This window comes from Protopterus annectens, chromosome 17.part0, assembly GCF_019279795.1.
Source record: "Protopterus annectens isolate FY-2018-M chromosome 17.part0, PAN1.0, whole genome shotgun sequence".
Lineage (NCBI taxonomy): Eukaryota > Metazoa > Chordata > Ceratodontiformes > Protopteridae > Protopterus > Protopterus annectens.
In genome coordinates, this window is record NC_056751.1 from 699219310 (window position 1) to 699246989 (window position 27680).

A 27680-nucleotide genomic window follows, 5' to 3' on the forward strand; every position below is an offset into this window, starting at 1 on the left:
GGGCGCTAGGATCCACCACATAACACAAGCACTCAGGTCACTCCAAGGCAAGTACAAGTATGACTCAGTCATTGTCCATGCTGGTGTGAATGACCTGAGATGTACCTCCCTGCACTACATGAAAAGAGACATAGAGGAGCTCTCTGAGCATGTAGCCCAGGCCGGTATGACCCTGACCTTGAGTAGCATCTTACCCTCACCAAGAATGATGCCACAATATGAAGACAAGATGATCAATTTCAACAACTGGCTTAAGTATTGGTGTCATTCAAAGGGGATCCAATGCCTGTCAGCCTGGGATGACATGCTCGACAAGCCATGATGCTTCTAGGACGGCTTGCACCTGTCACCCTGGGCTTTGGATATTGGCAAAGGCTCTTGCTACCCCCATAGTGCCTTTTAGGCAAGGCTCAAAAGACAAACCCACCTCCATAGGTATCACTAAGGATAAGAAACTAAGAGTAATTCTACTCAACGCCAGAAGTCTAAACCTCAAGATGCATGCACTCAAAACTCTCCTTAGCATGCAGAACATTGATATCTGTGCAGTAACAGAAACCTGGTTCCCGAGAGCACCCCAGCACTACCAGGTTATACCTCATACCATGCTTTTCAGCCCCAAAACTTGGACCAAACCACAATAGGAGGGGGAGTATCAATATTCGTCAAAGATACCCACACCTCCAGGTTGGTGGCACAGCACGAAGCATCAGAGACTATCCATGTGCAACTAACAGTGGGTAAAACTGACTTCCAGTTTATAGCCTGCTATAGACCACCCTCCCAAACCCAGGAACCCCACTCGGCCTTCCTGAGAACACTGGAAAATATGAAGGTCTCTCCAAACACCATTATATTGGGCGACTTCAACTACCCAAACATAGACTGGGAGCATTACTCTAGCTCCAACACCCTAGCCCAAAGGTTCCTAGAATTTATAAACTCAAATGCTATGGAAAAACTTGTTACCACTCCCACAAGAGGGGAAAATATACTGGACCTGATCATCACCAACATGGGGACTCTATGCTCCAGACCAGAAGTGTATCCCTCACTGGTAAGATCAGACCATAAACTAATCTCACTGGATATTCATATCCTGACTCCACCCCCTGCTCTGAAAACCACAGTGAAAAACTTCTCTAAAGCAAATTTCACACTTCTCAAAACCGAGATGGAATCCTTCAAAGCCCCCGGGCCTGTGGAAAATACGTCCCAGACCACAGAATCCTTTATAAACGCATTCTATGAACACCTTCAGGAATGCATGGATCATGCAATCCCAAATAAAACCAAGACCCAATCCTCCAAAGGCAGATGTCCTATCTGGTGGTCCCCAGCCATAAACAAACTATACAATAGAAGGAGGAAGCTACTACATGATGGAGCAAAATCCCAAAAAGGGAAGGCATCTCTGATCAGTATTAGCAAAAAACTATGGGTACTCATAAAATCGTCTAAGGCCAGCTTCGAGAGAAAAATTGCACAGGACACTAAGGATAATCACAAGGCTTTCTTTAGTTATGTTAGGAACCTGGGTGGGAATTCCCAGATATGCTCAGAATTAGTCCAAAATGACAAAAAATACACCAAACCCACAGACTTTGCCAACATCCTAGCTGACAGGTTCAGTGCAAACTTCCCCCACCAAAGGGCAAATATCTATCCCAGCAGAGTGCTGCCCCCCTGACATCTCAGATGCTCAGGTAAGAGCTGCCCTTTCCAAAGGAAAAAACACAGCATCAATGGGACCAGACGGTGTCCTGGGCTGCGTCCTACATGAACTCCAAGAAGAGCTAAACTCAAACATAAAACTACTGCTCAGTCTCAGCCTTACTACAGGATATGTACCCAAAGAGTGGCATACAGCAACAGTGGTCCCTCTCCACAAAGGTGGTGCCTCAATTGATCCTGGAAACTATCACCCCCTAAGCCTGACTAGCTTGGTCTGAAAAGCTATGGAAAGGATCATCATGGACCTCATAAATAAAGATATTGGGGACCTGCAGACACTGGATCCTACCCAGTTCAGCTTTGTTAAGGGCAGATCCTGCCTATTAAACCTGGTTGATTTCTTTGAAACAGTCACCAAGGCCATTGACGAGGGGACGGTGGTCCACACAGCCTACCTGGACCTCCAAAATGACAAAAAATACACCAAACCCACAGACTTTGCCAACATCCTAGCTGACAGGTTCAGCGCAAACATCTCCCCCCCCCCACCAAAAGGGCAAATATCTACCCCAGCAGAGTGCTGCCTCCTGACATCTCAGATGCTCAGGTAAGAGCTGCCCTCTCCAAAGGAAAAAACACAGCATCAATGGGACCAGACGGTGTCCCGGGCTGCGTCCTACATGAACTCCAAGAAGAGCTAAACCCAAACATAAAACTACTGCTCAGTCTCAGCCTTACTGCAGGATATGTACCCAAAGAGTGGCGTAAAACAACAGTGGTCCCTCTCCACAAAGGTGGTGCCTCAATGGATCCTGGAAACTATCACCCCCTAAGCCTGACTAGCTTGGTCTGCAAAGCTATGGAAAGGATCATCATGGACCTCATAAATAAAGATATTGGGGACCTACAGACACTGGATCCTACCCAGTTCAGCTTTGTTAAGGGCAGATCCTGCCTCTTAAACCTGGTTGATTTCTTTGAAACAGTCACCAAGGCCATTGACAAGGGGAAGGTGGTCCACACAGCCTACCTGGACCTCGCAAAAGCCTTCAATACAGTACCCCACTCAGGCATTATAGATAAGCTCACCAGCTTAAATATAAACCCCTATGTCACTAGATGGGTTGCAAACTGTCTCAAGGACAGAACCCACATGGTTAGAATTGCTGGAGCCATGTCAGACTCCAAACCAGTTGCAAGTGGCATCCCACAAGGCTCAGTCCTGGGACCTCTCTTGTTCAGTATATATTTCTTGGTGGTACAGGCCAACACGGAAGGACTGTGGCTGACCAAGTTCGCAGATGACTGCAAACTGGGCGCCATAATCGACTCTCCAGCTGACACAAGCATCCTCCAAAAGGGCCTCATAGAAACAGACAAATGGTGCCAGAGCCATGGCCTCAAGCTAAACGCCAAAAAGTGTATAGTCATCCCCTTTGGCAAAACAAAGTGCCCACAAATTACCACATAAGTGGTAATCCATTAAGTACGGAAGAAGTAATTAGGACCTGGGGACCCAAGTTGATAGCAATCTCTCATTTGACAACCACGTGGCCAAAGTGGATAGAAAAACATTTTATATAGCCCACCTAATCATGAAGGGATTCACATCTAGATCAGGGGAAGTCATCGTGCCTCTTTACTCATCCCTAATCAGGCCCATAATTGAGTACAATGCCCCTTTTGGGATGTACCTTACCAGACACCTGCAGCAACTGGAAAGACCCCAACAGTACCTCACCAAGAGGATCAAAGGGCTCAAACAGATGCCATATGCTGCCCGGTTAAAGAAATTCCAGCTCTACTCAGTGCATACCGCCTGCTCAGAGGCGATCTGTGCCTGATGTATAAAGCCATGTCCAACCCGGAATTAATGGACATGCTGCACCTCAGAAAATCCAAATCCCATCGAGCTATGTGCTCGAGAGACCTGAACCTCAGCACTGAAATAAATAGGACATGCTGGATGGACAGATTCATAACCCAGAGGCTCCCTTCACTCTGGAATAAAATCCCAGTCCAGGTTAGGCAGAGTCCCTCATTGACTCTCTTCAAGAGGAATCTTGATGAGTGGATGGGAGATCGTAGGTTTACGCCGGGTATCACTTCTGTGTCACTGTTAGACAGAGGCACAGTATACTAACCTCGAAAAAGGGCATAGCAAAATTAATTTAAAATGGGTGGCGAAAGCCAAACACACTCTGGCTAGGCTTATAAATGCCCTAGGGCAGATAGCCTAGTATGAACCTATGAACCTATGAACAGTCTTGTTCAGGTGGTGTGGATGCTGGCAGGGTGTTAGCTATAGCTAGGGACACACCTGCATGGGACACCTTCACTGCATGCTGCAGTCTTCTTCTATTGCCATATACAGGGGGGACTTACTGTACCCATTCCCCACAGCAGGGATATGACCAGAGAGGTGCCTGTCGGTGGTGCATGGGTGCATGTGTGCTATGGACATTACTTGCATCTGACACACAGATATGCAGTGTGCATTCCAGTTATGCTTGCATGTGCAGGTACATCAGCTGTTTCCCAGTACATCAGTCCTACCTCCATTGCGATCTGTGAGTGTTTGAGCAGACAACACCAGTATCCCCTACTACAGGACCAGATAATTTGATGCATACCTGTATGTACTTTTCCAAGGGTGTGTCCATTTCACAATGACACGATATATACTGTATGTCTGGGATATTTTCCCCTGTGTATTGCTGGTATATCTAGCCCAACAGCCATGCCATGTCAGTCTTTCAGATGGTGATACATATTACCACCATACATTTGCAATGGCTTGCTGCTAGCTTGTGTTATACTGATGGGTATTGTATATGGCACTGCAGTTGTGAAGACTTGTCCCTGTCATCAGCGGTAGTGGGCAATGGCCACCAGGCTTACCTCAACATGCATACATACCGACCACTCTCACACGATATGAGACACACACCAACCTAACACACACATACCTGCTTATTGTGCAGCTGCAACAACCTATCCTGCTACCTTGGTCACATCTGTGCATCCATGCTCCCCTGGTATTATACCCACACATACATGTTACTACTTTTCTACATAGGGTTGTGGGGGGCACACCTGACTGTTATGTGTGTACATCAGATTGGGGAGGGCACACCAGACCGTTACTGCATATTTAAGTAGGGTTGGGGGGAGCACACCTGACTGTTTCTGCATTCCTATACAGGATTGGGGGGCACATTTGACTATTTCCACATTTCTGCACATGATTGGGGGGGCACACCTGACTGTTTCTGCATTCCTACACAGGATTGGGGGGGAACACCTGACTGTTACTACATTTCTACGTAGGATGGGGTGGCACACCTGACTATTTCTACATTTCTACACAGGATTTGGGGGCACACCTGACTGTTTCTGCATTCCTACACAGGATTGGGGGTCACACCTGACTATTTCTACATTTCTACACAGGATTGGGGGGGCAGACCTGACTGTTACTACATTTGTACGTAGGATGGGGGGCACACCTGACTATTTCTACATTTCCACACAGGATTGGGGGGCACACCTGACTGTTATTACATTACTATATACAATGGGGGGGGGGGCACACCTGACACTTGTACACATTTGCTATGACTGTACTGGTATGTCAGGTACTCCATTTCATTCTGTATTCTAACCTATCATGCTGACTAGAAGCATATCAGTGTACTACAGATCTTAGCTTTGATTGACCTACATATTAGTTTCTGACTTCCTACCCTTCAGAACTAACGTCCCACTGCCTGACTTGCTGTAGTCTGTCTGTGTAGGTCTGGGGGGGTTACCCATAGGCATCATTCAGAGGCCATAGCACAGCCTTTGTTTGTGTTTGTCTACACCTGTCCTGCTGGTTGTGACTGTTGTTGGGTATGTGGATCCCCCTGTCTGGCATGTGTGAGTCACTTACCTTGTGGGTGTCCCAGTATTGAGGGTGGTGCTGCAGGGCTGCCTATGTCAGATGCACATAGTACACTCCCTACACATGGTTGAGCACAGGTAGTGTCATGTTTGGCATCCCTTTTACTGTATGTGAGAGTCAGAGAGAGGTGTTATTTCCTGGGTCCCTCATGTGTCAGTGTATGTGTTATGCGTTGCCTTTTTGCCAAGGCCAGGGCATACTGGGCATGCCTCCTTCTGCCTACTGGGGCAGGCTCAGGTTGTTCCTCCTCCGAGTCACTCTGTGCCTGCGCAGGCCATGGCAATGGTGGGGGGGGGGGGGCTGTGTGGCCCTGCCCCATACTGTTCCTGCTGCAACTGTTTCCTCAAGATCATATTGTGTAGCATGGCACATACGATGACAATTTGGGTACATGTAGCTGGTGAGTACTGCAAGGCTCCACCGGATGCGTCCAGGCACCGGAACCATGACCTGAGCATACCAAACACATGCTCTACTATAATTCTGGTCTGTGCGTGTCCCTCATTATGGAGTTCTTGTTTGGGTGTGTGTGCATTTCTGATGGGTGTCATCAGCCATGGCTCCAGTGCATATCCAGCATCCCCCACTAGGTGACCGTGAGGGATGTCCCCACTGGCAAATCTCTGGTACAGCTGAGTCAGATGCCAGATGTGGGAATTGTGATAGCTTCCAGGGCAGCCAGCACACACATTCATTATTATGCCCTGGGCATCGCACACGATCTGGCAGTTGATGGAGAGGAAGCCCTTGCAGTTGATGTAGACCCTGCCCCGCTCATCAGGTGGCGCTTTGATGTGTATGTGCGTGCAATCTATAGCACCCACTACCTCAGGGTATTCTGCTATTTGGTGGAACAGTTGCATATTGCTGGCCAACGACTCACGGGTGTTGGGGAAATATACATGCTCACCGATTTTGTGGCGGGAGCCTCCTCCATCTTCACTTCCTATGTCCTATCAGTGAGCCATTTGGCAATCCAGCAGGTGACATAAGGCTTTATTCCTAATTTAGTAAGATATTCTGCAATGCATGAGTTGGGGTATTTTGTCAAAAGTTTTGGCCTGGTCTAGGTAGGTGGTGTTTGCTGACTTGCCTTTGCTTAAGTCCTCTAGGTTAAGCAAGCATGATTGATGAAATCAAACTGGGATTGGTCCAGCATTTGGAGGTTCCCTATATCCTTACTGATTAATTCCATGGTAAGTTTTCCTTGACTTTACATATGAGTGCAGTCAGACTTATGGGTTATTGGATGGCCCTCCCTTGTGCAAGAGTATGATTGTTGCTGTGTTCTGTTTGCTTGGTACAAAGCCCATATGGGGGCAGAGGTTGAACATTGTTGTTAGGGCATGGATAAAGTCACACTTCCCACTATTCAGCATGCATCCAGGGATATAGTCTGGACCCATAGATGCAGTATTTTAAGCTTTTGAGAGAGCTCCCAGGACTTGGTCATGTGTGATTCCTGGGGTATATTGGTTTCTGATATTTTTTGGGAGATATTCAGGGTTGGGGGGTACAACTGGAGCTACGTTTATCAGCCAGCAGGTTTGCTGTATCTTCAACTTCAGTATAGGTAGTGGTGTTTACAATCAGCTCAGCTCACTGCTGCATAGCACTTTTCATATTACAGAAGAAGAGCTGAAGAAGGTCTTGTAGTTGTCTTTGACCATGGTGGTTTTAATTAGACTCTTGAGTTGTTTATTTTATTTAGTGATAGGATTTCTTATGTACTGGGTGTAACATTTCTTATTTATGGCCACACTTTTTTTCCTTTTGTTATAAAGTGTATTGATATTATGAGCTCCACTAAGGAGGTTCGTTTTTAGGGCTTGCCCAGTACTTGTGCTGCATGGTACAGCTGTTTCAGTGTGCAGTTGTTTACTTGATGATTATGTTTCCGAATAATCAGTAGATCTGGATTTGTGGGGTTTTGAAACTTGTCATGATATCCCTTGAAAGTAGGAAGTTCTTGGAGAAATTTCTAAAAGTTCTAAAGACAGCAGGGATCCCAGGTTTTAATTTTATTTAAAAGGAGACAGCTTCATGGTTGGACCTGATGTGTGAGGATGTTGCACAAGGGCTGGAGTACAATTCCCCCATATTTGTGAAGACAAGGTCAAGGACGTTGTTTTCCCTAGTGGGTACACTGAAATCTTAGGACCTGCACACTAGTGGTGGTATATTTTTCCCAGTGTATAGCTGGGTAGTTGAAGTCACCCAGCAAGATGATATTAGATTTAATGTTGAGTGACTTTAGTTCATATAAGTAGGCTATGGTATTCCTGGGTCACAGAGGGTGCTCTGTACTAGTTAGCTAGAATATGGTAAGGGTCTTTGCTGATAGTAAGTTGGAATATGAAGAAGCTTTAGGGCATCATGTTACTTTACCAGCCTTGATGTGAGGCTCTTCTGAGTGAAGATTGAGACACTTCCACATTTTTTTCCTTCCTGCATAGTAGCTGATCTAAAGGTGTGGATGGCATTATAGCTCTGCCCATCCAGAGTATTATCCGCCAATTTAAACCACATCTCAGTCACTACACAGACGTCTATATCCTCCAAGACAAGGAGGGCTTGCAGGAACTGGAGTTTCAAGTTGAGGCTCCTAGCATTGATCAGTAGCACCTTTATATTTTCCTTTGCTTGTTTGTTATGTTGGAAGGTTTATCTGGTTAACGTTGCCTGGAAAAGGCAATATGGGGGTGAACAATGTTTTAGCCATTACTCGAAAGACTAGAGGGGACATGTACAGATCATCCCTGGCGAAGCAGCATAGCCTATCAATCATATCCTCTCAGGCTGACAAATATTGTACCCCCTTTTAATAACACCAAAGGCTAAGCCAGTTCCTGAAATTAATTATTTGTTATCATCATTGGTGACAGTAGGATGCAGCTCAGTACGGAGCTCATACCTACCTTGGGCACACGTAGTCCAACAACTTCATCATGTTTCTGTCCATTTAATCCAGGGAGCGGCACCTGAAGTTATCAACACTGGCACGAACTATGACAGAGTCATAATGGCACTTGCTGTTCAAGGACATGAGTGCATGCGTGATCTGATGAATCCTAATACCAGACAAGCAGCTGTCACCCTTTCCTTATCAGCCTGTTGAGCGATGCATCAGTGTAGCTTACAATGGAGTCACCAGTGACTAAAATATTTGATTGAGTAGGTGCCTGCTTTATGGACGTAATATCCATGACATTGGGACCCCTAGTGCTACTTGAGGTTGTAAGCTCTGCAGAGTTGGAGTGTTTCTCAGGGTGCTTAATGCTTTTGTCGTGTTTCAGAGATCTTTGTGGTTTGGGTAAGTTACTCTTTAGAACCTCTGCATATGATATTTTATATGTTTTATGTGGGCTGTGAGAAAGTGTGTTTTGGGGTGAACTGCTGGCAACTCTGGTATTGGTGTTGTCTGTGTGTGAGATTTTCACCACCAGTCACACATATGTACATTTCTCACACACTCCATTATGCTGTTTGAGTAACAGGTGGTCACTGGACAGCATGAGACTAGTTCTGTAAGTTACATAAGAATGTGCTGTCTTCTTTTAGAACTAGTCAGATTTCAGTGGTGTGCCAGAAAGGGAACATATTTAATAAAATGACAGATAAGAAACTTTTACCAACAGTCGATGCCCAGACCTCATTATTAAGGACTAAATGAAAAGCACTATAAATAAAGATAAGTTTTATCCATCTGGTTCCTATTCATTGAGAGAGAAAATCCTGATCACAGCCTGGGTAATCCAGGTTTGACTAGTGAGTGTAAATGCTAGAGAAGCCAACTGTGGGAGGGAATTGGGAGTAGTGTGTAAAGTTCTGCTTGCTCATTATGGAGGAGGGGAGTTTAGGCCACTGTAGAACCATCATCTGATAGATGCTAGAAGGAAAAGCATCAGTGTAAAGGCTATGTAAAACTGCATAAACTGCCAAAGTGACTAGATATTAATTTTATATATGTGTTTGTATGTACCCGCATGTGTAAGTAATGATGCACTAGGCCAGTACTGAGGAACCCACCATCAGTGGAGTGCTTGCTAGAGTTAAGAGAGTGGGGAGGAGTTAGCAAGTATGAAAAACCTCCTAGATAGTGCTGATTATGTGGATGATGATCGTGATTTCCCAGCTGTCATTGTCCTTACGCAATGGTGGCTGGTGACTTCAAATCAAAGGGGAGCTTCAGGAGACAGATGAATGGGTGGGGCCAACTAGAAAGGGGTGGGGCTCTGTTAAAAACCACAAAAAAATGGGACTTTAATTAAATACACTGCCCTGGGTGCAAAACCATCATTATGAGAGTCCAATCAAGATTAAATGAAGTGTAGAAGAAAAAAAATATTCAATGCATTGGCTACATGACATCTTACTTAATATCTAGATGGAAACAAAAAGGTTGTGAGGCATGAAAAAGTAAATTATTTTTTAAATACAGTACTGGAATGCCAGTCAAAATCAAGTATAAGAAAAACAAGCAGCATTTAACTCAAACTGCTTCTCCTTGCACTGCAGTTCTAATTATAATTTATATTCAACTTTATTAAAGTACCGAGTAACATGCTGAAAGTAGCAATCTCTGTGATGCCCCCACTTGTAAAAATGTTTCTTATCCAAAAAGGACCTGCTGCCTGACAACAATTATCTACTTGTTTCATGGGGAAAACATGATCAAAGTAAAAAATGAAAAGAAAACTAGCTCAAGATACATTGCTTAAAGAATTACTGCACAGGTTATGGACCACACATGATAGAAAACATTCTGTTAAGTTTACGAGTAAAGCCTGCAAAGATGACTGCAAGTCTCCAATAAATTTAATGAGCTTCTGAAAATACTGTAATTCCGTGTTTATTACAAATACTGTCATATGCATTTCAATACCTAAGGCTTATATGCTGTCTAGTTATGTAAATATTCTCTGCATGGCAGCAACAAAAAGACTTTCAATTGTTGGTAATTCTTTAACAGTATGCTTATTAAAGCTTACTTGCATCTTACAATCTCAGACAAGCTTACCTCATGGTCATTAAAGCATTGCTACTTAAACAAAGAGCAACAGGCACTGCAATGGCATGCATTTTCTGAATAAGAAGAAGCATAAATCAAACAGTATAAAAATATGACAGAAAGCCAGAACATTCTGCAAAACCAAGTACAGATGAAAAGCCACTGTAGTACTTGTGTCTACTTTGGATGGGGGGATACTCTGCACACTTACACTGCATAACTGCTCCTTGCCTTGCTTAGACACATCCAAAGTCACTACATAGGGTAGTGGGGTACAACAAGTATGTCACAATTTGAAAAGTCTCTGGCTGACAGTGATGGTTCTGACACATTTGTCATACCTCTCAACCTCAGAGCAAGAAATCTGGACAAAGCCATAAATAGAAGTGGGACAAAGGCCCAAAAATAAGGACAATTTTTAAATATTGCTCTTATAAACTTAGAAAGATAATAGAATTGTAGGTCTTGCATTAGTATGAATTTTCTGAAGGATATGAAATCTGAAACTCAAATGTCTGTCATTATTTTCTAACTTCAATCTTTAATGATTTGCCACTAATTTGTCAAAAAAACACAATTTTAAGTAAAAGGGACCAAAAATGTGATGCAAAAATATAAAATAGCCACACAATACAGCTGGGAACCTGTCAAAGAAGGGACACTTTTTTAATATTAGTACTGTTAACTTGAGCAGCTGACAAAATGAGAGAATCTACATGCATTTCTGAAATTAAAAGTAACGTATAACCCTGATCATTGCAATTATTTATTAATTGTAAACCCTCCACATTTTCTTCCAAATTTGCCATTTTGCGGAGGGATTATTACGGGGAGAGCAACATTTTGAGCCAAAATCAGGGGCAATTGAGAGGTTTGGATATACCTAATTCTATAAATCAATTTAGTTGCACGTACCTCTCAACCTCTTAATGCAGGATACCTGGACGAGGCCAAATATATTGGAGGAACATGCAAACAGTACTAAAAATTGCTCTTGTATAAACTTAATTGACAGAATAACAGGTCTTGCTTTAGCATACATTTTTCTGAAGGATATGAAGTCTGAAACTCAATTATTTAGTGACTTCATTCCCAAATGATTTGCCAGAAAACCACAAATTTTATCAGGAACAAACCAAAAATAAGAAGCAAAAATCTATTCATTCTGCAAAAATCTGGACAGTTGGGAGGTATAGTTCAGCCGGGGCTGTCTTTGAGTTTTCTGCCCTTCTCCCCTCACAAAATCATGGATGAATGGGGCCTCCCTCCTGCAGCCATTCCAATGTCCCATTACTTAGCTATTTCACCCCATTTACCATAAACACTGTAATGTGCATACTGCTTTACTTCTATGATGATTTGGATTTCATTTAAAAAAATATTTTGCATTTTACAGCACAAACACTAATACCCATCTGCTAAGCAAAGCAGTGCAGTCTCACAATGAAAATAGACTTAGCATTAAACTTTATCTGCCCTTGAAACTCACATTCATTGAAACAGCATTGAAACCCACATTCAAAGAAAATACATCTGGCCAGTGACAGATAAAGATTAACTTTGGGGTGTTTTCAAATCACAGGCCCCTTGCACAGGAAATATACATGTGTTCTTTGATACACCCACCTGATAGTATTAAATTATATTATTTGTGTAATACAGTACAGTTGTTAGAGGGTGTTTTAAATTTATTGTTTTGAACATTTTTCCAGTAAACAATGAAACAAAATGCATGCACCAATAATGACAAAACTGCCCAATTCAGAAAATTTCCACAATGAAAGTCTACTCAAACTTCTACAGTCCACTAGTATCAGTAACTATGCACAATCCCCGCAGAAGTAAAAGTCATCTAAATAATTTCACATTAAAGAGATCTGTAACTAATAAAGAGGTTGCTGCTAGCAAACAACTTTATATTTTATTGTTTCTTCTACAAATAAAGTGCCTGTTGCTCTTGAAGAATAAATTGCCAATGTTACATTAAAAATGATAAGCTAGTAATATTGCAATAGGGAATGGATGGCAAACTGATAACAGTTTCATAGTTACTAGGTATCTCTGCCAAAAAGGACATTCTCAGGACTACAGCATCCACCCCCTTTAAAAGTACAACACAGTACAATGCATCTATATACTGTGGGAGTAGAACTCACAGCCTTCTGCATTAAAAGCAAGTACACTACCTGTTGTACTATTAACAATGCAAGCAGACTCAGCATAAGCAGCACTAAACTTCTCTTTCCCTGAAACTCTCAGCTCCTTGTAAAATCCACTCGACACTCAACTGTATCTCTCAACTTTGCAGCACAAGAAATCTGGAAAAAGCCAAAATGTATTGGGGGAGGGACAAAAGCCCCAAAACTATGAACACATTTTAAATATTGCTTGAATAATCTTAGAAAGTTGCTAGAATAAAATGCTCTGTTACCACCATGTATTTCACTGCCAAGTCTTGAACCTAGGACCCTGTGCACTACAGTCAGAGCAACATACCACTATGAAAAATCAGCTATTTCTTGAAAGACAGGTAGACAGAAACTTAAATGGCTATCATTTAGTGAATTCAGTTCTCACCATAGCTCTCAACCTCTTAGCACAAAAAACCTGGACAAAGCCAATAATGTGGGAATACAGCCCCAAAGACAGGGACACCTTTCAAATATTAATCCTATAAACAGAAAATTGCTAGAATAAAAGGTTTTGTATTACCATGTACTTTCTGAAGAATATGAAGTCTGAAATTCAAATGCCTGTCATTATTTAGTGAATTAAAAATTCAGAAAACCACAGATTTTATGAGGAACAGAGAACAGAACAAAAATGTTGTTGTGTCTTTTGGCTTTTCCCGGTTAGGGGTCGCCACAGCGGAACTCCGGTCCGCTAATGATTGGCAGTAGATTTTTATGTGCCGAGTTGCCAGCTCTGATGCACAACCTTCAATGAAGGTACGCCCATTCATGCATGTCTCCACACAGAAGATGCTCTAGCTGAGAATCTAACAGGACAACGTCGTACTGTGAGGTGACAACGCTACCGCAGCACCACCACCGCAGTCAGAACAGAACAAAAATATGAGGCAAAAATCTGGATAGTTTTCACAAGTGGTGGTGGTAGGGAATTTAAGTTCTTGGTACCTGCACCCAAGGTACAGGGTTTGCGCCTGAGGTATTCTCTAGCCACCAGGTATATTTCACTGGGGCATTTCACTCACACACACACACCAGTACCTGATTTAATTCCTTCAAAGTCCCAGCCCTGCAAGTGTAATTCATTCTGAATTTCAAAGTCCCACTTTCAAGCTGCTATCCAGTACAAGTCATTCTGAATTTCAATGCCCCAGCCCCACGAGAGCAAGCTATCCAGTACAATACTTCACACGAGTACGATCAAGCTACTCAGCCTGCAGACGTTCCAGTCTGATCCCCTTCCAGTCTATGCAGTTGTAACTGCATAGACTTCTGGGATCTCTGTAGTCTGATGCTGTCTTCCTAATCTGGACTGGTTCACCAGCAGTACGGATTCCTGTATGCATGTGTGGAAGATCTACTGTGATATTTTTATTGTTTCTTTATGTGACAAACAAGCTAAACATTGCAAATTTTTGCTTCTAAACATGGTTCAGACCTGTGAGGATGCTGTGCACAGCTTACACTATACATGCAGCCAACAGTTATAACATCACCCCAGACCAGAGAGCTTCAGTGCATGGCTACTGCTACTCAGTCTATAGAGAAAGGTACATCTGTTGCTATATAGTCTAGGGCTGGTCTTATGTGGCCACCTTCAGAGTTCTAGACATTTGGTGGGTAGCTGTAGGGAGACAAATGACAAGGCAGCTCTGTCATGAATGAGTACAACAGGACAAAGGGAGTCATGTTGCCAGGAAATTGTAAATCTGTAAGATGGACAGATGGAAATTATTAGGAGAAAGGTTTGTGTTGAAAAATATTGAGGATAGTTATATTACTGTAAAGTTGAGTCTGAGCTGTGCAACAGCTGTGAGGCAAAAAATGATGCAAGTAAAATGGGCAAACGTTGAACATAGATACTAGAAAAACTACCACAAACAGCATGATTAAGAATAAATTCTTTCTCTAAGGCCTTGCTAACATTACATATTCTGATCTGAATGAAAAACAAGAGGGCAAGACAATTTAATTTCAGCTTGTGCAACATCAACATGTGAAAAACGTATCTATGAAGTGTAGTGCATTTTTAAATACTTCATGATACTGTTCTAACTGCAGGCTAGGGCCTGGGCGGCATGACAAATTACTTATCACATTACTTCCACACACCTCTAAGAGCCTAAACAGGTTGTGGTGAAAGGGGAAGTAAAGTAAATCTGTAACATAAGTCTGAGTTCAGAATAAACAGATGAGGCCACAGAGATAGATTTTCAGAGACTGTCATATGGTTTTCTGTCCACATCAACTTTGAAAGAAAACTGAGAAATGCAAGACATTTCTTGTCTAAGTGCTGTGGACAAAGACATGCTAAGTTTGATTGATAGCGTAGTTTACAAGGAAATGAATATAGCAATCAGCATTGGTCATTCACAGTACTAGTTAACATCTTATAACCTTCTTTTTGTTACTACTTGAAGTTATGTTTTTACTTGAAAGCCAAGCATGTTTTTGAAACACTAGTGATCCACACTGGTTTGTGTGATCACTAGTGTGCAGTTGTCCAACTTTTCCCCTAATGGATGAATTGCCAGCATACTGGGAAATCCCCCATGACGGTGCAATATTGAAATTGGTGTATATAAGTAGAAGGGGGGGGGGTGCAGTCCCTCCACCACATTGGGGGTGCAGGTGGGTTTTTCCTGTAATTTTCTTTACTCCTGAAGCTGATTGTAAATTTTTGTGAGGTGATCACAAATGAACCGAATATTTGTCAGGGAGCCTTTTGCTTAATTTGCAGTATATCCACTCATTCACAAAAGGTGATTTATGGAAATGACTGATGGCACAGCAGAACAAAAGTAATAAATGTCATGTTGGTCCACTAACAGAACATACAAAGACACCTGTACACAGACGTGATGTAATACCTTTTATTAGGTTAACGCAAATTTTGCAAAACCCATGTTGGTCCAATAAAAGATAATGCATCACATCGGTGTTCCAGTGTCTTTGTGTTTTTTGAAGGCGAGATGTCGACAAGAGTTGTAACAAAAGTAAGTGAATAAATATATTAATGTTGTCATCACTGAGGTAGCTTATTTTCCCATTTTTCAGTCCATCACTGTAGACACAGAAGATGCTGTAAGTTTGATATTCGTAATTGCATAGAACTGCACTCTGTCAGAAAAAGTGCAACCACAAACAAAACCATTTGGGAACAAAGCAAATAATAATGCTGGCTTATTTTGTTTTCTTTTTAACAGTATGATTCTGCTTTTAATCCTTCAAAACTTCAAAACTGGACAGTACCAAAAAAGCACAAAGAGGTGAGTAAGAAGGACAGTAGAAGAAGTCATTAGAGTCACAGATTCATAGCTTTATAAATTAGTACTAGGTTATTGATCCAGAGTACCATTAGAGACCTGGCCACAAGATTATCAGATTGTAGGTACCCATTGACATTACTAATTTATACCTAATTGTGACCCCTTTCAATGGGGGCTTGAGAGACTAGATGTGGAGTGTCTTTATGATTGTCCATCCATTGTTCCCATAATCCATTCATTTCTATGTAGTTCGTGTTTCTAAAGCTCCTCCTTCCAGTTTTATCTGATTTACACATTTGATATTTTAGTTCTGGTCCATTGTTCCCACAATCCATTCATTTCTATGTAGTTCGTGTTTCTAAAGCTCCTCCTTCCAGTTTTATCTCATTTACAACATTTGATATTTTAGTTCTGGTCCATTGTTCCCACAATCCATTCATTTCTATGTAGTTCGTGTTTCAAAAGCTCCTCCTTCCAGTTTTATCTCATTTACAACATTTGATATTTTAATTCTGGTCCATTGTTCCCACAATCCATTCATTTCTGTGTAGTTCGTGTTTCTAAAGCTCCTCCTTCCAGTTTTATCTCATTTACAACATTTGATATTTTAGTTCTGGTCCATTGTTCCCACAATCCATTCATTTCTATGTAGTTCGTGTTTCTAAAGCTCCTCCTTCCAGTTTTATCTCATTTACACATTTGATATTTTAGTTCTGGTCCATTGTTCCCACAATCCATTTATTTCTATGTAGTTCATGTTTCTAAAGCTCCTCCTTCCAGTTTTATCTCATTTACACATTTGATATTTTAGTTCTGGTCCATTGTTCCCACAATCCATTTATTTCTGTGTAGTTCATGTTTCTAAAGCTCCTCCTTCCAGTTTTATCTCATTTACAACATTTGATATTTTAGTTCTGGTCCATTGTTCCCACAATCCATTCATTTCTATGTAGTTTGTGTTTCTAAAACTCCTCCTTCCAGTTTTATCTGATTTACACATTTGATATTTTAGTTCTGGTCCATTGTTCCCACAATCCATTCATTTCTGTGTAGTTCATGTTTCTAAAGCTCCTCCTTCCAGTTTTATCTCATTTACAACATTTGATATTTTAGTTCTGGTCCATTGTTCCCACAATCCATTCATTTCTATGTAGTTCATGTTTCAAAAGCTCCTCCTTCCAGTTTTATCGCTTTTACAACATTTGATATTTTAGTTCTGGTCCATTGTTCCCACAATCCATTCATTTCTGTGTAGTTCGTGTTTCTAAAGCTCCTCCTTCCAGTTTTATCTCATTTACACATTTGATATTTTAGTTCTGGTCCATTGTTCCCACAATCCATTAATTTCTGTGTAGTTCGTGTTTCTAAAGCTCCTCCTTCCAGTTTTATCTGATTTACACATTTGATATTTTAGTTCTGGTCCATTATTCCCACAATCCATTAATTTCTGTGTAGTTCGTGTTTCTAAAGCTCCTCCTTCCAGTTTTATCTGATTTACACATTTCATATTTTAGTTCTGGTCCATTGTTCCCACAATCCATTCATTTCTGTGTAGTTCATGTTTCAAAAGCTCTTCCTTCCAGTTTTATCTCATTTACAACATTTGATATTTTAGTTCTGGTCCATTGTTCCCACAATCCATTCATTTCTATGTAGTTCATGTTTCTAAAACTCCTCCTTCCAGTTTTATCTGATTTACACATTTGATATTTTAGTTCTGGTCCATTGTTCCCACAATCCATTCATTTCTGTGTAGCTCATGTTTCTAAAGCTCCTCTTTCCAGTTTTATCTCATTTCCAACATTTGATATTTTAGTTCTGGTCCATTGTTCCCACAATCCATTCATTTCTATGTAGTTCGTGTTTCAAAAGCTCCTCCTTCCAGTTTTATCTCATTTACAACATTTGATATTTTAGTTCTGGTCCATTGTTCCCACAATCCATTCATTTCTATGTAGTTCGTGTTTCTAAAGCTCCTCCTTCCAGTTTTTATCTGATTTACACATTTGATATTTTAGTTCTGGTCCATTGTTCCCACAATCCATTCATTTCTGTGTAGTTCATGTTTCTAAAGCTCCTCCTTCCAGTTTTATCTCATTTACAACATTTGATATTTTAGTTCTGGTCCATTGTTCCCACAATCCATTCATTTCTGTGTAGTTCGTGTTTCTAAAGCTCCTCCTTCCAGTTTTATCTCATTTACACATTTGATATTTTAGTTCTGGTCCATTGTTCCCACAATCCATTCATTTCTGTGTAGTTCGTGTTTCTAAAGCTCCTCCTTCCAGTTTTATCTCATTTACAACATTTGATATTTTAGTTCTGGTCCATTGTTCCCACAATCCATTCATTTCTGTGTAGTTCGTGTTTCTAAAGCTCCTCCTTCCAGTTTTATCTGATTTACACATTTGATATTTTAGTTCTGGTCCATTGTTCCCACAATCCATTCATTTCTATGTAGTTCATGTTTCTAAAGCTCCACCTTCCAGTTTTATCTGATTTACAACATTTGATATTTTAGTTCTGGTCCATTGTTCCCACAATCCATTCATTTCTATGTAGTTCGTGTTTCTAAAGCTCCTCCTTCCAGTTTTATCTGATTTACAACATTTGATATTTTAGTTCTGGTCCATTGTTCCCACAATCCATTCATTTCTATGTAGTTCGTGTTTCAAAAGCTCCTCCTTCCAGTTTTATCTCATTTACAACATTTGGTATTTTAGTTCTGGTCCATTGTTCCCACAATCCATTCATTTCTATGTAGTTCATGTTTCAAAAGCTCCTCCTTCCAGTTTTATCTCATTTACAACATTTGATATTTTAGTTCTGGTCCATTGTTCCCACAATCCATTCATTTCTATGTAGTTCGTGTTTCTAAATTTCCTCCTTCCAGTTTTATCTGATTTACACATTTGATATTTTAGTTCTGGTCCATTGTTTCCACAATCCATTAATTTCTGTGTAGTTCGTGTTTCTAAAGCTCCTCCTTCCAGTTTTATCTCATTTACAACATTTGATATTTTAGTTCTGGTCCATTGTTCCCACAATCCATTCATTTCTGTGTAGTTTGTGTTTCTAAAACTCCTCCTTCCAGTTTTATCTCATTTACACATTTGATATTTTAGTTCTGGTCCATTGTTCCCACAATCCATTCATTTCTATGTAGTTCATGTTTCTAAAGCTCCTCCTTCCAGTTTTATCTGATTTACAACATTTGATATTTTAGTTCTGGTCCATTGTTCCCACAATCCATTCATTTCTATGTAGTTCGTGTTTCTAAAGCTCCTCCTTCCAGTTTTATCTCATTTAAAACATTTGATATTTTAGTTCTGGTCCATTGTTCCCACAATCCATTCATTTCTGTGTAGTTCGTGTTTCTAAAGCTCCTCCTTCCAGTTTTATCTCATTTACACATTTGATATTTTAGTTCTGGTCCATTGTTCCCACAATTCATTCATTTCTGTGTAGTTCGTGTTTCTAAAGCTCTCCTTCCAGTTTTATCTCATTTACACATTTGATATTTTAGTTCTGGTCCATTGTTCCCACAATCCATTCATTTCTGTGTAGTTCGTGTTTCTAAAGCTCCTCCTTCCAGTTTTATCTCATTTACAACATTTGATATTTTAGTTCTGGTTGGTTTAGAGTTTACATTTTGATTTCCATTCTCTAGTAATTGACTTCATTTAGAAATTGAATTGCCTAGACATAGTGTAGCATTACTATATCCCAGCTCAAAACAATCATTCCCTTAGTTACAATAATTTGCTGTCCTAACATTTCTGAATAAGTACCCTGTAGGGAAATTTTCAGTTCTGTTAACTTTACATTCTTAAAAAAAATTGTTCCCGATTACATCTCTCTTTCCTATCCCATCTCCAGCATTTACACTCTGCCTGAGGAAAAAATTCTGTGAAGGCTGCTTGGGGTATAAAATACCTGTGTAAACACTTCCTTCCAAAAATCCAAAATCTAGACTTTGTTGCATGTTTGGGAGTAAAACTCAACCTTAGCTGTTCTTTCGCTTAACACTATCGTGTCTCTTTCTCTTTGTCTGTACTCTATCAATCTCTGATGGTGAAGGCAATCTCCAACCATTTGTCCAAACTTTTGCTTGGCCTCAGCACACTTTATTATCTTTCTCTCCCTAGGTATTTGCTACTTTGGACTGAAAATTTGATGTGTAATCAAGGAACCCATCTATGACATAGAGAGCACTCAGTGTTGAGTGCTTTTAGCTATAATTTGTTGGCTATTTCATATGTACATCTATACTCTTCAAGACTGACCTCTCCAGACATAACACAAGAAGCTCATGAAGCTTGTAGTTCACATCATTTAACCTCTGTGCTTAAATGTTACTTGGACTTCCCTGGGTTAATTAATAGGATACTAGGTGGAACTTACCACAGAAAAATAAACTTTGACTACACATAGACTGCTTGACCCACCTAGTCTAAACATTTCACTGTTTTTCAGATAAGCCTCATTAGACAGACTTCTGCAGCTAGATGTTTAACTAGGATATTGTCTTTAATGTCCCCCACCTTAAGTATGCACCGTCGTACAATTACTGGAGGTCAGCAAGACGTTCTTTGTTCAGTACCTTGGATGTAGACAAGGCTCATTTTCATTCCATCCATGGTTTAAGCACCTGGTTTTAGGGTTGTTAAAGCAGCACGGTGCTATAACTTTCCAGTTCTATATGTTCCATTGAAAATGTATACTTTCCTTAGATGACGAGAACTTAACTGGAAAAATGCAGTTATTGGTGTGAATGATTCTGCTTCTTGAACGAATCATTGCAGCATATGCCTGCATCTGTAAATGTTTTTTTTTTTATTACATCCTTGTAACTGACTGTAAATATGTTTTGTTCATTTCCTATATGATCCCATTCACCTAGACTGTTCCTGCAAGTGGTCTGTTGAGACTGGTGCACTACCTTGGTAAACAAATATAAATAAAATAAAATAAAAAAATGAGTGTATAGATAGCACTGTTTGTTTAGGAATATACTGAAATTGTATTAAGAAATATGTACATATAAAAGGTTTCCTCTTTTAATGCAAACTATATCATTTTATATTTTGTTGTAAATTGATAAATTGGGCTAATTAAAGAACAATGATTATATAGTAAACTTTGTGTATTTAATAAAGATGATTTTCTTAACAAATGTAGCATGGTTTGAAACATTGAATCACATTTTTAAACATCAAAAAGCACGCATTCATGGCATAATTCTGCCTAAGTCATACAAATATGCAGCAATAACATTTATGACTGTGACCTGAGTGTTCTGATTCCTTTAGTTGTATAGGTAATTTGTCTTTATTAAAATATAGAAACATCATTTTTTTATAGACAAGGGCTGCCTGGCCTGCCCTGTCTGCAGTTTTCCATCTGATAACCTGTATATTCTGTTAGCCACCAGTTTGTTTTTTAACCACCTCTTCATAGAACTAATTATTGTCTGCTACCTATATAAGGTCATCTCAATCACCCACCATTCTTTTGGTGAAAAATATTTCCTTCTACCAACACAGAGACATTTATCTTGCATCCTGAAATTGTGTCTGCTTGGTCTATCATGTCTCTCCTCTTTCAGAAAGTGGCACACAGAAAAGCCTTTTTGAGAATATTGAGATATGTACATGTTTCTGTCTTACACCTTCCTTATTTTTATTTTAGAAGAATGTACGTAGTATATTCTGAAAGAGTGTGTGCGTCTCTTTCTCTCTCACTGTTTTTTTCTAGATACTCATGAAAACAGTGTTTCATTTTTATTATATTCCTTTGAACTACCTCTGTCTTGTCAATGTCCTTGCAAAAATGTGTTATTCAGAGGTGAACACACTGTCCTTGCAAAAACGTGGTCTTCAGAACTGCACACATTGTTCTACATAGCCAATGTCTAAGGTTATAAAAGAAAAAAACATTTTATTTTGTTTTCTACTGGTGATATCTATTTTTGTGCACCTAGTATCCCACTAGCCCTGTAACATCTGCACAAACTGCCTTGTCACATCTCTTCCTCTTAAATGATCTGATGTAGCTACTCCTACATTCCCATCTGTGTTTGCAGTTGCTGCTGCTTCCTAGCCATCTGACATTCCTTTGGGTAATTTCTCCCTAGGGATATTATTTTACAGTGTATTTGAACTGCTGTATTCTAGACAATTCCTTCCTACTTGTCGAGTCCACTTTCCATCCTTTCTGTAGCTTCCTATGTATCAGATCTTTTGCATATTTTTATAACCTCTATATTCCTACTTCTCTTTCAGACTGTCTGTAATGTAATGTCACTTAGTGAATCTTGAAAAGAACCAGTCCAAGAAGTAGTCAGTGTGACTCCTCCTTTTTTTCAAAGATTTAAAGTAAACTTTATTGTCATTTGGGACCACACATGTGTAGCCTAAAGTAAATTTTCTGCATCAGCTCCTTCTTGAAATTTCAAACAGAAAGTAAAACAACATAAACTATTCCCAGTACCCGTACAAAAGGGCAGGAAAAATTCCAACACTTGAATACAGAATAAGTATACCCTCCCCTAAGTTATAATAACTGCCCCATTTAAATAAATGGCACATTACAGATTGCACATTGCCTAAGTTGTTTGTGTAATATTGTGCTTGATAGGGATAATATAAATAAATATTGCACTTACTTGGAATTTTTGTGGTATATATTGTACAACAGACTATAGGTATTTGTGAAAAAAAAGAAAGAACTGACTTAGTTAATGTCCAGTTCTCTGAGACTTATGCCCGAGTTCAGAAGTCTGACCACTGTTGGGTAGAAACTGTTGTTGAATCTGGTAGTCTTGCAGTGGATGCTGCAATATCTTCTACCCAGTGCCAAATGCTTAAACAGTCTGTGCTCTGGATGTGTGGTGTCTTGTATTATTTTGGTGGCCCTTCTGCTGCTTCTTGCTGAGTAAAGTTGTTGTATTGATGGAAGACTGGTACCCGTTACCTTCTCTGTGACCCTCATCACTCTCTGAAGTGCCTTCCTTATTGATGGAAGACTGGTACCCGTTACCTTCTCTGTGACCCTCATCACTCTCTGTAGTGCCTTCCTTATTGATGGAAGACTGGTACCCGTTACCTTCTCTGTGACCCTCATCACTCTCTGAAGTGCCTTCCTTATTGATGGAAGACTGGTACCCGTTACCTTCTCTGTGACCCTCATCACTCTCTGTAGTGCCTTCCTTATTGATGGAAGACTGGTACCCGTTACCTTCTCTGTGACCCTCATCACTCTCTGTAGTGCCTTCCTTATTGATGGAAGACTGGTACCCGTTACCTTCTCTGTGACCCTCATCACTCTCTGTAGTGCCTTCCTTATTGATGGAAGACTGGTACCGTTACCTTCTCTGTGACCCTCATCACTCTCTGTAGTGCCTTCCTTATTGATGGAAGACTGGTACCCGTTACCTTCTCTGTGTCCCTCACCACTCTCTGTAGTGCCTTCCTTATTGATGGAAGACTGGTACCCGTTACCTTCTCTGTGACCCTCATCACTCTCTGTAGTGCCTTCCTTATTGATGGAAGACTGGTACCCGTTACCTTCTCTGTGACCCTCATCACTCTCTGTAGTGCCTTCCTTATTGATGGAAGACTGGTACCCGTTACCTTCTCTGTGACCCTCATCACTCTCTGTAGTGCCTTCCTTATTGATGGAAGACTGGTACCCGTTACCTTCTCTGTGACCCTCATCACTCTCTGTAGTGCCTTCCTTATTGATGGAAGACTGGTACCCGTTACCTTCTCTGTGACCCTCATCACTCTCTGTAGTGCCTTCCTTATTGATGGAAGACTGGTACCCGTTACCTTCTCTGTGACCCTCATCACTCTCTGTAGTGCCTTCCTTATTGATGGAAGACTGGTACCCGTTACCTTCTCTGTGACCCTCACCACTCTCTGTAGTGCCTTCCTTATTGATGGAAGACTGGTACCCGTTACCTTCTCTGTGACCCTCACCACTCTCTGTAGTGCCTTCCTTATTGATGGAAGACTGGTACCCGTTACCTTCTCTGTGACCCTCATCACTCTCTGTAGTGCCTTCCTTATTGATGGAAGACTGGTACCCGTTACCTTCTCTGTGACCCTCATCACTCTCTGTAGTGCCTTCCTTATTGATGGAAGACTGGTACCCGTTACCTTCTCTGTGACTCTCGCCACTCTCTGTAGTGCCTTCCTTATTGATGGAAGACTGGTACCCGTTACCTTCTCTGTGACCCTCATCACTCTCTGTAGTGCCTTCCTTATTGATGGAAGACTGGTACCCGTTACCTTCTCTGTGACCCTCATCACTCTCTGTAGTGCCTTCCTTATTGATGGAAGACTGGTACCCGTTACCTTCTCTGTGACCCTCATCACTCTCTGTAGTGCCTTCCTTATTGATGGAAGACTGGTACCCGTTACCTTCTCTGTGACCCTCATCACTCTCTGTAGTGCCTTCCTTATTGATGGAAGACTGGTACCCGTTACCTTCTCTGTGACCCTCATCACTCTCTGTAGTGCCTTCCTTATTGATGGAAGACTGGTACCCGTTACCTTCTCTGTGACCCTCACCACTCTCTGTAGTGCCTTCCTTATTGATGGAAGACTGGTACCCGTTACCTTCTCTGTGACCCTCATCACTCTCTGTAGTGCCTTCCTTATTGATGGAAGACTGGTACCCGTTACCTTCTCTGTGACCCTCATCACTCTCTGTAGTGCCTTCCTTATTGATGGAAGACTGGTACCCGTTACCTTCTCTGTGACCCTCATCACTCTCTGTAGTGCCTTCCTTATTGATGGAAGACTGGTACCCGTTACCTTCTCTGTGACCCTCATCACTCTCTGTAGTGCCTTCCTTATTGATGGAAGACTGGTACCCGTTACCTTCTCTGTGACCCTCATCACTCTCTGAAGTGCCTTCCTTTCTTGCCTTTCCTTTTCTTCTTTTCCTGATTACCATTCTTTCATTTGAGTGGTCGCTGTTTGTTTCAGTCCTTTGTGTCTGATGGCCTAGCCACTGGTTACAGATGCTTGCACTACAGTGCTGACTTCAAATCTTTCTAAATAGATCAGTTATATTTTGAATGCTGTTGTGCCAAATGTCTTGATAAAGTCCAAGAAAGCCACACCCATATCCCCTTTCTGGTTCCTTCCATAGTTAAACCTGTTTTTCTTTATTTCTTTAAGTACATACAAGAAATATGAAGACCTTTAACAATTTGATTAGTAATTAAGTAATTAATATCTGTTAAAATTATTTCTGTTTAAAACAGTGCCTTTGGATCAAAATATATTAACGTCCTAATGATATTTGAGCCAAGGAATTATATATATATATATATATATATATATATATACACATACTAGCTGTAACCATTTAATTATTCCACTTATCTGATGCTGTGAATGTATGTTGTAGCCTCTAATACAGTGCCTCACATGTTTCCAGACATTTCAGAATTCCTTTTTTTAGAATAATTCTATAACTTTTACTTACTACTGAAGTCAGATTGACAATTTAGTAGTTTTCAGACCCTGTATTGCTCCTGCACATTTGAAGTGGAATCATGTTTGCCGTCTTCTAGCTTCCAAAAACCTTAATCCCCCTTTTATGATATATCAAAAATGATAGTTGTTGGTAGTACCAGATTTTGCCTTTAGTATCATTGCCACAGGATTATGGAACTGACTGGACTAACAGCTGTCAAGATGATGTGCGGCTTTTGCCCGGTCTTTAATTATTATCATTGTTGTTGTTTATCAGCAACATCATTATTTACAGTTGTTCACTGGATAAGTGGGCTAGTCCCGGGACCCCTTTTAGTTATCATATGAGACACTGGCAGTACATAATTACAAATACAGTTATTAAAACAAAAATATAGACAATTATTAACCATGAGTAATGACTATACATATATGTTGTAAGCACTAGATGAATGTAATCATTTAGATACATTAATACAAGTGCATCTTAAAGTTACTATAACTTCTTCTAGTATTGCAAATTTCAATCACTTTTAATCTGGATGATTAAATGCTTAAGTATAGCTGTATATTGATTCAATTAGCCAAAAAAAACAAACATTAATAAACTGGAAAGAGTACAGCAGAAATATACCAAGGCCATCCAGGTATGTGAAAATTTTAAGTTATTATAAAAGATTAAAATATCTGAACTTGTACAGTATCTCATATAGACATTTAAGAGGAGACCTTATTCAGGTATACAGGGCATTTAGAAACAACTACCTCTTGGGAATGGTTGAGGTTATCAAAATGTAGTAGAGAATCACCAGACAACCTATGTAGAAGATTATATTTATATAGGAATCAGACTGGTTTTCTGAGGGAGTAGTTGATGTATGGAAAAGAGTACAGAATTTCATTAAAGCAAGTACCAGTTTAGATACTTTTAAGAAAAACCTGGACACTTATTATAGAAATAACTGCTTTGGTATGTAGACAGGTCAGAAGGGCATTCATTCCCATTCTTGAAATATTTGTATGTGTCTGTTCCTGTTTAGGTAAGTTTTAATGTTTTGACTAAAGGTGGGGCGATTTTCCAAGTTTCTGATTTCAGATGATGTTGTGTTCCCGATAGCATGTTATTTTTGAAAATACTTCTCATAAATAAATAGATTAAGGCCCTGATTCCAAAAGACCACTTAGGCCTTACACTGCTGTAAATTACTTACACTGATAGTAACTCTTTTATAATCTGGCCCTAAATTTAGGACTTTGTAGAACTAGTGTATGCTTAATAGTGAAGCATAGGGAGTAAATGGTTGTCCTTAAGAAAATTTTGGATATGAGGGGTGTGTTGTGGTTTGAGTTTATTATTTTGTAGGCAAGTGAATTTAGCAGCAGTGTAGCTCAGGATTTTATAGGGAGACAGTATATTTGAGTATATTACAGCGATGCTTTGTTGATTGTGAAAGATTAGTGAAACAACATATTACACTCGAAGTTGTTCGTTGCGTAGCTGTTTTAGGGAGGAATTTAGGGCTACAGAAGGTAGGTAGCATTTCCATTGTGGAATTAGCATATCTCTTTCAATAGTGCTTCTGTTTTTTTATAGTTAGAAATACTACAACTAAAAATATGTTTTTCTTCTTTTTTTCCTTACTTTTCCATGGACGGAAGCTGATAATAGGGAAATAAAAGACAGAACATGTCTTCCTTCAAGGCTAATGATTTCTGAAAGTATGCAGTTTTCACATGGGGAGATAAAAATTAAAAAAAAAAAGACACCAATTAATAATAAGTAAAAGCACAGGTAACAATGTGTATCTTAGCATGCATAACGTCAGTTTCAGTTTAATTAGGGCCTTTGTTAGCAGCTGTCCATTTATTTGGCACAAATGATCCTGTTAGGCAGGTTAAACTTAATTATTTGAAGATATTTATAGTTATGTATGTTTCTGTTAAGTTAACAGTTAATGGGGGTGTTCTGGGGCTGTGTTTTTGAGCATTTTTATTAAAACAGAAAATAAACATGACACAGGTTCTGATTTTTTTAATAAAACACCATTATTGACTTATCACTTGTACATAGGCAAATTTGCATTTATATAAAAATAATCA

The 27680-nt window shown here is 40.2% G+C and overlaps 1 protein-coding gene across 1 annotated transcript in view; it reads left to right on the forward strand.

The window, feature by feature from the left end:
• CFAP126 (cilia and flagella associated protein 126) overlaps positions 1-27680 on the forward strand; it is a 357444-nt gene that overhangs the window by 77211 nt on the left and 252553 nt on the right. The window contains exon 2 of the mRNA XM_044059027.1: positions 16027-16089. Within this exon, the coding sequence (XP_043914962.1) occupies positions 16027-16089 (63 nt within the window). The remainder of the gene's footprint in view (positions 1-16026; positions 16090-27680) is intronic.